This window comes from Gallinula chloropus (assembly GCF_964237585.1).
Source record: "Gallinula chloropus genome assembly, chromosome: 13".
Taxonomy (NCBI): domain Eukaryota; kingdom Metazoa; phylum Chordata; class Aves; order Gruiformes; family Rallidae; genus Gallinula; species Gallinula chloropus.
Window position 1 is genome coordinate 16,570,298 of NC_140098.1, and position 12,533 is coordinate 16,582,830.

The window sequence follows — 12,533 nt, forward strand, 5'->3', positions numbered from 1 at the left end:
AGCCCAATCTTTTGACTTTGTTTCCAATGGATTAACCACTCTACTTTCCAATCATTATTCTATTCTGCCAGCAAAAAATGGGCCTGATTTTTATATCGGGCCAATTTCATACCAGCAATTTTCCATTGCTCTCAACCAAGTTCTACCTGATTTGGAAGCAGCATAACTGCATTTCCACCCATTAGGGCTCCTGAGTACGAACAAAATGTTTGCACAAGCTTAAGCTCTGCCAGTCTTAATGAGAGAGGCTTAAGAATAAACAAATTTCACTATAAAATAGAGAAGTAAATCCATTTGGAAGTCCTAATGTCAACTTTCCTCACTAGGTTAAGATCACTGGGTTGAAAACCTTCCCCAGGAAATAAATAAACAAACAAACAAATAGATAGATAGATAGATATGTCCTGCAAAGTGGTTTATTAAAGAGAAATTAGGAGCTGGGTAAATATTTAGGGGAAATACAGCAAGGGACAATTAAAAGTTTTACAGCAATGAGTTCTGAGCAGCTGAGTTCAGCCTGTTCCTGAGAAACTCCAGCCTGTTCTCAGCATGGTGCCAGAAACTCCTCAGAAAGAGCAGATTTAAGAGCAAGGGTTATGGCTGCTGTAACTATTCTCGTTAAGGAGTCAGAGCATCTTCAGGCACATTGCAGCTGCAGTACCTGGAGGTATGGATCAATGGAGTGACCCCCATCAATGCTGGTGTGCTGGGAATGGCCAGCAGAAGGTGGCTGCAGATGCTGTTGCTGTCACCAGTGCACTGCAGTGGTACCAATTATCCATCCTCACCTTTCCTCCCATCTCCCCAGTGCTCTAAGTATCAACTGGCTCTGAAGGAGGATCCATAACTTGCTCTTTGGAGCGAGCTTGTAGCACCCCAACTCTTACCTGCCCCAATGAACGGCCAAGTTCTGTCCAATGGACCTGATGAGGGTACTCGGCCCATGGTCCCAGATGCACTGCTGAGCCCAGGCGTGGGCTGATCTTTCCAGCTCATCATCCCAGGTCTGTGGGGGTTGAGGAGAGAAAAGAACAGGTCAGTTTATCACCTTAAGCTTCTTAGATCAAGAGGCTCAACCACTGGCAATTAGAGGAAAAAGAGAGACTGAATTACAGCTCAGCCCTGCTGCCTGTCCTGGCCTTGTGGAGCCAGCACATCTCAGTGGTGTGCCCTGACCTAAAAACAGGTCTCTCAAGATGTGCCCCTGTCACAGAAATGCAGGGCACTAAGGAGTCTATGACTTCTCCTGCTTGACATCATGCTGCTTAGGAGATGCTTCACTTGGGTCAGCCTGGGCCCAGTATTACCTACAAATAAAGCCAAAGAAAAGGGAGGTCTTGTGATTTGTCTCCAGCCCATTCACGTGCCAGCACAAAACCATGTCCTCTTTCAACATTGCAACCAAATACTCTCTTCTCCAGAAGAAAACCAGCTCCTGATCTCAAACATATCAAAGGGCCCAGAAGAGCCTGTTTGGAGGACTGGAGAGCATTTAGGGTCTCAAAAACATTTCAAAAACATCAAGTGCTCATTTCAAGTAAGCATCTGAACATCGTCTCAGGCAGTTATAACTGGGATGGGGAGGGACCGGCTGTCCCTGGCCAAGACGACAGGAAAACACAGTGTCTCCTGGAACTTAGTGCGTCTACACTATCTTCGTAAGGCAAACATGAGCTCATCTAACTGAGCTAACAGCCCAGGCCTCTGAGAACAGCTTATCATTAAGCATGCTCAGCAACCCAAATTCCGACAGCGTCCCAGCGCTGCTCTGAGCTCATCAGCTTGGCTTCAGACTGACCAGCGAATTCATCCCAGTCTGCAACACCCCATGTGGACATGGCTCTGACAGAGGGAATGAAGCTGTTTTCCACATCAGACCTCCAGCCCCTTGAAGGTGTGTGGGACCTGACCCACCACACACATGTTTTAATAAAAGGTTTAATAAAAGCGAGTGTAGGCTCTTGCACCTGGGAAGGAATAACTGCTTGTATCAGTACAGGCTGGGGGATGACCTGTTGGAGAGGAGCTCTGTGGAGAAGGACCTGGGGGTCCTGGTGGGTGACAGGTTAGCCATGAGCCAGCAGTGTGCCCTGGGGGTTGAGAGAGACAATGGGATCCTGGGGTGCATCAAAAGGAGCATGGCCAGCAGGTCACAGGATCCTCCCCCACTGCTCTGCCCTGGTCAGGCCCCACCTGGAGTACTGTGTACTGGGCTCCCTGGTATAAAAAGGGCAGGGATCTCCTGGAGAGAGTCCAGTGAAGGCTACGGAGATGATTAAAGGACTGGAGCATCTCCCCTATAAAGATAGGCTGAAAGAACTTGGGCTGTTCAGCCTTGAGAGAATAAGGCTAAGAGAGGATCTTATTAATGTTTATAAATACCTCAAGTGTGGGACACAAGGGGAAATGGCCAGCCTCTTTTCAATGGTCTGTGGAGACAGGACAAGGGGCAATGGCTTCAAGTTGGAGCATAGGAAGTTCCACACCAACATGTGGAAGAACTTCTTCCCAGTGAGGGTGAGGAAGCCCTGGGACAGGCTGCCCAGGGGGTGTGGAGTCTCCTTCTCTGGAGATATTCAAGACCCATCTGGATGGTGACCTGTGTGACCTGTCCTAGGGACCCTGCTTTGGCAGAGGGGTTGGAGTGATGATCTCTGGAGGTCCCTTCCAACCCCTATGATTCTGTGATTCTGTTTCCAAACCTCTGTCCAAGCAGACTACTGCAGTTGAGCCTAGACACACACTTTCTGCAGTCTCCTACTTTCTGCACCAGGCAATGACCAGCCACAATCTGCCTTCCCATCCAACACATAAGCCACAGAAACTCTCCCAAGACATTATGCACTGCTAGTGCCTCAGACTTTCTAGCAGAGCGTTATTCCCCCAGCCTCAGAGTCGCTCCAACTCTCCTAATTTAATGCAGAGACATTGTGAGCAACAGGCCATTGAATGGAAATTGATGGGAATGGATGTGTTACATCTTCCTTTGATGCCTATGGATAAAGTAAATGAACTCAGACAAAAAGATACTCAACAGGCAATTGGGAATGAGCTACATGATGGCATGGCTTTGTACTCCATAAGTAGGGAAGCTCGTTTCTGTGGGCGTCAGATTACAAAGCCATCCCATTTAATTTAGAGCAGTTACTCGCCTCTTGCTTCTCAGATGTGAATGTGGTCAGGAGGCTGGAATTATTTCAGAGCAATAAACATATGAAGAAAGAAAAAAAATATAGCTTTCAGACCTTCCCAGCTGCACTTGCAAGAATGCCAATACACAAAGCAGTATCTAGGAAGACTACTGAAGCCAGAGGGGTTGTGTACGTCTACGTTCAGTTTCCTTCTTAAGCAGAGGATGAGAAGCCTCAGGGTACATGTGATTCAGTGTGATTTAGCAAAGGGGCTCTCTTTTCTCACTCCTGCAGTCAGTAACATCCTTCCAAAGTACAGTATACACCGTGTGTGTGAAACACATGCCTGACATACACACACTGTACTGCAATTTGTAGGTTTGGATTTACTAAGAATATATCCCCTAAGGAGTCTACTTACTCAGCCTTTGCTAGCCTGTAAAGCCAACCCTAGGCACCATACTGGTCGAGTTACTCGCATTTTTCTCCCCAGCTTAGACTTCTTGCGATGCTGGCAATTGGCTTTTGGGAGTGGCACGAGAGTCCAGGACTGACATGTACTAGCAGAAGCTTGGACATGCCTTGTGAACCCAAACAGAAATGCTATCCCATCCTGACAAGGAAAGCCACCACCCTAGAGCTCAGAGGAAGGATGGATACCTTATGCGGGAAAACAAACTATTTCCCTCCCAGCAATCTGCACTGAGAACAGTTTCATTCTATCCAGCTGCCTTTGAGGCCTGGGCAAGAGGAAAGATTTCTGCCTTTCATCACAGCTGAAAGCTGTCTGACTAAGCCGTCTTAAAAGGTCAAGATGTCTTAGGAACTATTATGTCCTTTTTACTCTGGGTTTGTTAACAAGGAGTTTGTTTTGGTCTTGGCGCCCATCCGCTGCCGCCACTGCTGTTCTGAAGTCCAAGCACGGAGCAGAAGGGCCACTTTTAAAGCTCTTTGCAGAGTTAAGGCAATCGTGGACTTGATCAGCTTCATCAGGAAGGAAGATGCACAGTGCTCACTCAGTCCTCATTAGCATGAATAACTGTGCTAGCTTTCAATTAATCACAGAAACCCAGCAGCAAAACTCGCCTCTTTCTCCATTTCTTTCCCTCCACTTTACCTTTATCCCAAATCCTTCTGATCACCAGGTAAAGTCATGGGACTGTGTTATTGCTTGGACTTGGCAGTGCTAGATTAACGGTTGGACTTGATGATCTTAAAGGTCTTTTCCAACCTAAGCGATTCTATGCTTTCTTATTAACAGCCTCCGCCGACTAAAGTTCATCCCAGAGTAGATAAATCCGTCCCTTTCCTGGAATACATTAGCTCCCCTTGCCACTTCAGATCACCTAAATACGTCAGATAGGGAGCTGGGAGGAAGGACTTGCTGGATGGGCAAGAACAAGTTCTACCTACTTGTCCACAAATTAGCACCACGCATCGCCTGTGAGGCCCCTTACTGACACCAAAGGAAAAGAGAGAAGTTTATCTATGGTACTAAAGACAGACAGTCCTCTCAAACCAGCCCAGATGAGAAGTGCCCTACGCAAAACAAAGGATTAAAGTAAAATTCACGTTCAGAATACACGCGGCATTTCCAAGTAGTGTTGGATAAACACGGACACATGAAAGGCTGATTATGGCCTTTCCAAGTAGCACCAGCTCCTGCTCAGCCTCTTTCTCCACAGCATATAAGGCCCTTTCATTTACCCTCCATCGCCCATAAAAACCACTAGAAAAGCACACCGGGCGAAGGCAAACACGGCAACGCAACCGCGCTGCAAGCGTAAACAGCAGCCGGCCAGCGGGCCGCCCGCAAGGGCAGCCCTCTCAGATCCTCCGTGCCAACCAAAACACGTTTTGGCTTTCTCAGGCTTTGCGTTTACTTTCTGGAAATTAATGGGGTCACCTCTGCTCTCAGGCAGCCAGCGGGGAGACGCGGGAGCCCACCGAGAGGGAGAGATCGAACGCCCCAGTTCCTGTGGGAATTCCAGCCAAAGCGGGAGGAAAGGCCAGCATTGCAAGTGATGATGAAGACCAACCAATGGACTTTTGCCCTCTCTTACTATCCTCTTCTCTCCCTCCTCTTTTCTTTCTCCCTGCAGCCACAAAAGGTGGGGTTTTTCCCCTTTGCAGCCCCTGCTTTGGCACAGCTGGCAAGCATTTTATACACATTTAGCCTACTACACCTTTTACCCTTTCAAACACAGCCCTAACAGATTGTTAACCATTTAATCTGTCAGTAGGAGCGTGCCAGTTGAAATCAGGCCAGGTTCAGATGCATCTGCACCCCCCAAAAATTAAATAATTATTTGCCTACATCATTTCCTGGCCCCGCAGTACATGTCAAAAATAGCTCAAAGTCTTTGGCATCAGGTGAAGAAAATCCATCCACCTGAACTGTTGATGGTCGACTGCATATTTCATACCTTAAAGTTCTTCCTGTGACATGAGAGACTGTGACACTGACCGAACTTGCATTTTGGTTTCTTGAACTGCAAAGAAGTTAATAGCACTTTTGATGGCACTGACCCATCCACCCATGAGCTCCCAGAGTTTTTGCAGCTGACTCCAGGGACTGAACTTCTCTGCAGATGGAGCCACATCCCTCGAGCCTTCTTTCCCTAAGATGCTGAGCAGACTCCCAGCAGCATCACTACACCATTTCTGTCCTAAGGAACCTGCTTTAGCAGGGGGGTTGGGCTCAATGATCTCTTGAGGTCCCTTCCAACCCCTACAATTCTGTGATGCTGTGATCACAGATGCTTGGCTGACATTGATAATCTCTGGGAGTTAGTGCATGACAAAAGGGAAGATGCTGCCTCCAGAGTTGGGTGGTAGCAAAAGACCACCAAGGGAGGAAGGCTTTGGCAGCAACCCAAAGACCATTGAGAGGTTTCTCTGAGCAGGCTGCACTATCCAGAAACACTGGTTTTAATGGTCTGAAATCTTTCACAGGGAGAATGTGGGTTAAATACTGGGGAAAAATTGATGCTTTTATGACATTAAGGTAATGGAAGAACCTGCTGAGGCAGGCTGTGGAATTGCCATCACTGGAGATGCATCCAGGGCTGGGCCAGACGCTAGTTTATGAATAATGGAACCAGTCCTGAAACTATGCAGCGGATGGACTTGATGACCCATTTGTGGCCCTTTCCAACCAAAACAGTCCATGATCTAAAGCATCGTTCACTCCGGAATGAAACCGCTCCAGGAAACCTCTCGAGAAAAAAAAAAACCTGACTTTAAAGGAAATTTGCTGCAGCTCTTGCACCACAATGAGGAAAATTAAAATAAAGTTTAAAGAAAAAGTAATAATAAAGTTAGGTATCAGGAGCTAGACTCACCATGTATTCCATGTTGGAGGCTGCTGGGTACACTTGGCCTCTCAGTTTGTTGTGGAGCATCAATATCTCCTGTCTGTCTGAGAATAAGATGGCTCTTTTGGATCTGGAGTGAGTTTCCCCATCCTGGTATTTACTCAAAATGCTCTCCAGGTGACTCGAGTTGGGCAAGATAAAGCATTCAGCTGCCTGGGTCAGGAGGAGTACACATCCGAGAGGAAGGATCCAGGGTCCGGTGGGATTCATGCCTCCTCTGCAGCCAGCAGAAGTGGAGATGAAGATGGTGACAGATCTCCTCACAGGGACTCCTGTGGCTCAGCACGGGCCTGAATTCTGGGGAGAAACAGGCAGTCAGAGTAGTGCCAGAGGAGGTCTCGGTGTGTATGAGCCCCACCAAGGAAGCCACACAACCCAGGTTCTTGCTTGAAAAAGAGCCATACCTACAGCCTAAGCAGCTACCTCCCACCCCACTGACAGGAAGACCTGAACATCACCCACCAGTGATGGGAACTCAGTTTATTACACTGGGGAAATCCAGCAACTTCATGCTGGGAGGGAGTGCTAGCCAGGCAGCACCCAGGCATGGCAGCAGATGCCTTCTCCATCACCAATGCCAGGGCACAGGTGTCACCCAGCGATGCCCAGCAGCTCCAAATAATCCCAGCTCCATCCCTTCCCAGGTGGGACGGGGAGGTTTTTGAAGCCATTCTCCCAAGGAGCAGCTGGTAAAGCAGAGAATGGATACGAATAAAAGGGGAAGTAGGATTCCCAGCAAGCCAGATCCCAGAGGTCAGACACCAGCAAGAGCTATTTTGGAGAGACCCTGCTCTGCCAACAGACTCCAAGCAGAGCAGCTGCCAGACTCCCTGAAAGCGGCTGTTGATGTGAAATGTCCCTGCAACGCAGAGCAACCGAAATCCCCGCTGGCGAATGACGCACCGGGGAGTTCTCACTGACGCTGACGCATCATTTCATGGTGGGGGAGGGAAGGGGAGCACAGCCAGCCATGTGAATTATGGCGGGTTCGGAAAGAAGCCGGAGCACCCGTCCTCCCCTGGCCAGGAGATCAGGTGTTCCCAAGCCCTCAGCACTGAGGGCTGGGAGGGAGGGTGTCGGTTTGGTCACTGCCGTGTTTCGATGACATCACTGGATCCCCAACTCCTCCCTTGCTCCATGGTGCTCCTGCTCCACCTGCCATTTCCAAACTCTTCCTCCCTTCCCCTCCCCGCCCCCATTTCTCCATCTAACGAGCCTCGTGCGTCTTGAGTGGTTTTATTTAGATCATGAGCTATTCAGGGAAGGAAATATGTGCTGCCGCATGGCTCTGCAGCACCTAGTGCTCTTTAGGTGGGATCTACAAGCCACCAGAGCAGAACCAAGACATGGATGCTATGCAGGCACAGCATCTCTCTCCTCTGAGATAAATTTCTTAACACTGGATGAGGGTCTGGTTTTGACACCACTGCAAAAAAAGACCCATGGAAAGCATTCCTACAGAGCATCAGGAAAGAGACCCCTGGCTAGCAGGAATTATTTGAGAAGATTCAGTCCAGTGACACAGGATTTGGACACGCTGAGGCAGGGCGAGTTGGATACCACCCAAGGCAGAGAAGCACCTTCCAGCTCCCAGCTGGAAAAAGCTACACTCAAGCACAAAGTCCCAAACTTCTGTCCCCCAGAAGTACAATGGCCCCTGTGGAGGACAAGCACAGAAGGGCTTCATGCAGGTGGCAATTCTGCAGATAGAACTTCCTAAGGCTATTGAAAACCCCTCAAAACCTGTTGGCTGTCTACCCAAAATAGATGAATTCCCTTTCTGAGGCTTCTCCCTCGCAGCAGATGAAAACCAGCTGCCCTCAGTCCCTCCCCGGGCAGAGCACGAAGCCTCTGCCTGGGTAGAACAATGAGGGAATGTAATTTGCTGGGTTTAGGTAACGGCTTCGCATTATTTCCTGCTCCACAGAGCAAGTTGAACACAACGTGCCTTGTCCCCAGCTCCAGGCACACCTGAAAGACAGGACGTTCGGTGGCGTCGGGACAAATATTGCTTTAACCTCAGCCCTGTTTGTTGGCATTTGCTTCACCCCCATCCCACCCCCCCTGAGCAGGAGCCCAGCTTTCTAACCCAGGTACAGAGGGGTAGGGGAGGCAAAACGAGCTGTTGCTTTTGTAGACTGTCTGACCCAAATCCAGGGAACAATTCCTACTTTGAGGCACTTCCCTGAGAGTTTAAAAATAGATGCTCTGCCGCAGCCATTTACAATGCAGCCATTTAATGCAAGGGATTTTAACTGCAGACTGCCCTGTAGGTAGAGCAAGCAGGAACAGACGGCTAATATACACTGCTGCTGCACCCCCTCATTTGGCTGGGTGCCCTTGGCTAAATAGGAGCCCGTATCCACCACCCATTTAAGGCAAACACTGAATTTACAGAAAAGGCAGCCAGGAAAAAAATTAAATTAAACAAAAATATAGAACAAATAAAAATATAAAATAAATAAAATATAAAATAAATAAAAATATAAAATACATAAAATATAAAATACATAAAATATAAAATACATTAAATTATAAAATAAATTGAAATATAAAATAAAAAATATAAAATGAAATCAAATCTAAAATCAAATCTAAAGTCAAATCTAAAATCAAATCATCTGCAACATCTGAAAGCCTGGGGAGCTGCCCTGCCCCTCCTGGCTATGCAATGAAGCCGATGCACCCGGTTTTGTGACCCAGCCAAAAAGCCTGCAACAAGTGGTGCATTATTCCTTGGGATGTTCTTCCCCATGTCCTGTCTGCAAGCGAAGGAGTACTAGTGTTTCTCTTAAATTAGGTCACTTTGGCACTACCTTCCTTTTCGCTTGGGGCGCACGGGTCCCTTCCTCTGCTTTGGCTCGAGGTGGGGAGCGCTGAGCATCCAAAGGGAGGATGAAGCGACCAGAGAGGGGCAGGGAGCAAAGGGCTCGCTGGCTGGGTTAATTGAAAGCAGCAGCAAGATGCTCACGTTTCAGCGAGCTCCCATCGATGTCAGGTGTCCGTCCTATTAACATCCTCACCCCCAACGAAATACCGGAGTGCATGTTAAAGCTCAGCCTGCCCAAGCACCCTGCAGAGCCAAGGCGATGCCTCCCAGCTGCACCAGGAACTCCTCCTCTGGGAAGGTAGAAATCACACTGCCTTTTGAGTCAGGATTTGACATGATTTGCTCCAAATCATCAGCTGAGAGTCAGCTGAGGAAGTCTCTGTTGTTGTTTTCACGGGTTTAAGCGAAGCATTCGCACAGCCTCCCTCTAGACACATCAGGCCCTTGATACTGGTGCCAGGTAAACATCTGGGAGCCATCAGAAACCAGTGAGTCAGCAGAAACTGACTCCTTAATATGCTGTAAAGCCTGTCCAAACTGGGGACAAAGGGGAGGCCTTCTTCTGGGGTCTGATGAAGTTAAAAAGCAGCACCGGACTTTAAAGCTTATTTTTAGAAAGCTATTTCCCCAGCTAATGGAGAGCATCTGCCTTTCACAGAAAGCAGAGGAACTGGTAGCGTTCGGAGCCTGGCGTGCAGCGCTGCCTACTAAAGCCACATGCAGGCTGACTTCTGCACTTCATTATGTCCTCGCTTCACCTTATTCCTTACAGCTCCTGATCTTTAACTGCCTCATTGGTACATGAGTGGCTGTCTGCTCCTTGGTTAGCAATGACATTTGCAGCCAAAACATCCCCGGGACCTGTGGGGGGATGAGCTGACAAGGCAGGGAAATAGGAGAGTTAGCAGGGATACCAGCAAAAAGCATCTAAACCAGCAAAAAGCATCTAAACCAGCAAAGCAGACAGTAGCTAGCTTGGGATCAGCTTCTAACCTGTGCAGAGAAACCCAATGATAGAAGTCCCAACACATGTAACACATTAAACCCCAGGTCATCTCTTGACCCAAGATCCATTCATGTTAAGCTTTGAAGACTTGAGGTGGCTTCAAAAGGGAAAGAGGGGATGACAAGTTCCTTGACACAGGATGTAACGCTGCCCCGCACAGAACACACTCAGCATTCAGCATCCTCAAGGCCACGGGCCAAAGCATCTGGATCTCCCATTACAACCCACTCCCACAGACCTGAAGTGGGTGAGTTTCTATGCAAAACCACACGGAAAACCCACTGGGAACAGACACAACATGTGGCAGCAGTGTGAAATTCCTTCTAGACGGGGACTTTAGGGCAGAGTTGCATAAACACAGGCTTCCTGGAGCAGACTAGATGTGCCTGTAGGTAGTCAGTCAGCTCAGAGAGGCTGCGACAGCATCCCTTAGGTATTTTCCATTTGTCCAGAAATCCACTCCTGCACTTCCAAACTCCTCCTGTTCATTCGAGGCTGACGTTTATTACCTCTGCAAGGCACATACAAGGGAAAGCTCTCTCTTTTATACCATCCAGGCAACTTTTTAGAGAAGTTACTCAATTTGTGCCTTAACAGAGACATTTCTTGCACATCCCACCCCACCCCCCCAAAATAAACCCCACATTTCAGAAGCAGGGGACCAAAGCTTACACTTACCTCGAGTACTTCCCAAGTGCCCAGGAAACTGTAGCTCCTCCAAACCTGCTTGTGGAAAATAAATTATAGATCTGAACTATTTAAACTAGGAGGGGGTTGAGGGAGGTGTGTGTGGGGGGGAGGGAAGGATGAAATAAGCCTGAGGAGGTGCGAGGGACGCGAGGTCTCAGCTCAGCAGCTCACACCAACTGCAGTCTCACAGAGCTCCCCAGTGGTATTTATGCTCTCCAGGCAAAGAGGACAACCCTGGATCACTCCGTTTGGCGACGGGCCTGTGGCAATAAGAGGAGGAGGGGAAAAAAAAGAAGGGGGGGAGGGGGCACACACCACGAGAAGGAGGCAGGAGAGGGGTGTCGCTTGGGATCGCGGCAGTTTGCAGATAGTCATTGGGGCTCCGCAAGGCAGGACCATCCTCCCAAAGGCTGTAATACAACACCCGGGGAGGGGGGGGGAGGAGGAGGAGGAGAAGGGGGGGAGGAGTGCAGCCAGCCGGTCATATAAAAGGGGTTTCTGTCCTCTCCCCCCCACAACCCCCGCCCCCAACCAGGCAGCTTTCAGGCAGAACTCGCAGCCCGTGGGCTGCCGGGGACACCGGAGCATCCTCCCCGCTGCCGGAGGGGGAAGGAAGGGGGGGAGAGGATGAGGGAGGGGGAAAGGGGGAATTCAAGCAAGGGATTTGTCTGCGAGGGAGCGAAGCCGCTGCCCGCGCCCGGCTGCCAGGGCCGGCCGTTCCCGCTCCCACGGGAAAACCCCACCGCGGGTCCCGCTGCTCCTGGGCTGAGCCAGCTCCTCCAGACCCCACGGGAGAGCGGGGTCCCCGGGACTGGCGGTGGAGCTGGGCTGAGCTGGCTTCTCCTCCCGGCAAACCCCCGTTTCCCAGAGCTGGCCGGCTGCTCGGAACCGGATTCCCGTTCCCAAAGCCGCACTCCCCCCGCAGCCCCACGGCCGAGTCCCGCTGCTCCGGAGCTATGGGGGATGCGGGAAAGAGAAGTTAGGGAACAGCAGGCGGGGGTCACCTCCATCCACCGCGCAGCTGATGCCCAAAAGAAGCCCCAGCGCTACTCTCACCCCGAGCCCCGTGCCTGGCACCTCTACGTGCACTGTTGAAGCTCAATTTTCATTCCCTATGAAAGGAAGCGATTGAGCAAAAGGCAAGAAGCAAGTTCCTACTTTAATTCTTTAAGTAAACAGGAAAAAAGACTAAAAATCAACCGGTATCGTAACACCGTGGCTGTATTACAGCACCTCTGCCACAGCAGCTGCCAGTCTGCAGGGGGATGCTGAGAGCCTGCAGTGGGATGCTGTGGAGCTGAGTGCCCAGGCAGGGCCAGGCACCTCCAGCCACAGGCATCCCTCGGGGTCCCTATCTGGCAGCACTGTGGGGTTCGTGCATCTCCTGGCAAATAAGTGGGGTCACCCAGCCCCGGCTGTGGAGGGGGCACCAGCACAGAGGTGGGGAGCACCCATCTCCCAGCTTTGGCATATCCAAGGGAAGCAGCTATGGTTTTTCC

General features: G+C 49.8%; 1 protein-coding gene across 1 annotated transcript in view; it reads right to left on the minus strand.

Annotated features, from left to right (window-relative positions):
* The window catches only part of CRISPLD2 (cysteine rich secretory protein LCCL domain containing 2), a 29,731-nt gene extending 18,570 nt beyond the window's left edge, over positions 1 to 11,161 (minus strand). The window contains exons 1-3 of the mRNA XM_084270248.1: positions 11,023 to 11,161; positions 6,476 to 6,805; positions 888 to 1,006 (exon numbers count right to left, since the gene is read on the minus strand). Coding sequence (XP_084126374.1) covers positions 888 to 1,006; positions 6,476 to 6,718 — 362 coding nt within the window. The 5' untranslated portion in view covers positions 6,719 to 6,805; positions 11,023 to 11,161. The remainder of the gene's footprint in view (positions 1 to 887; positions 1,007 to 6,475; positions 6,806 to 11,022) is intronic.
* Positions 11,162 to 12,533: the final 1,372 nt, after the last annotated feature.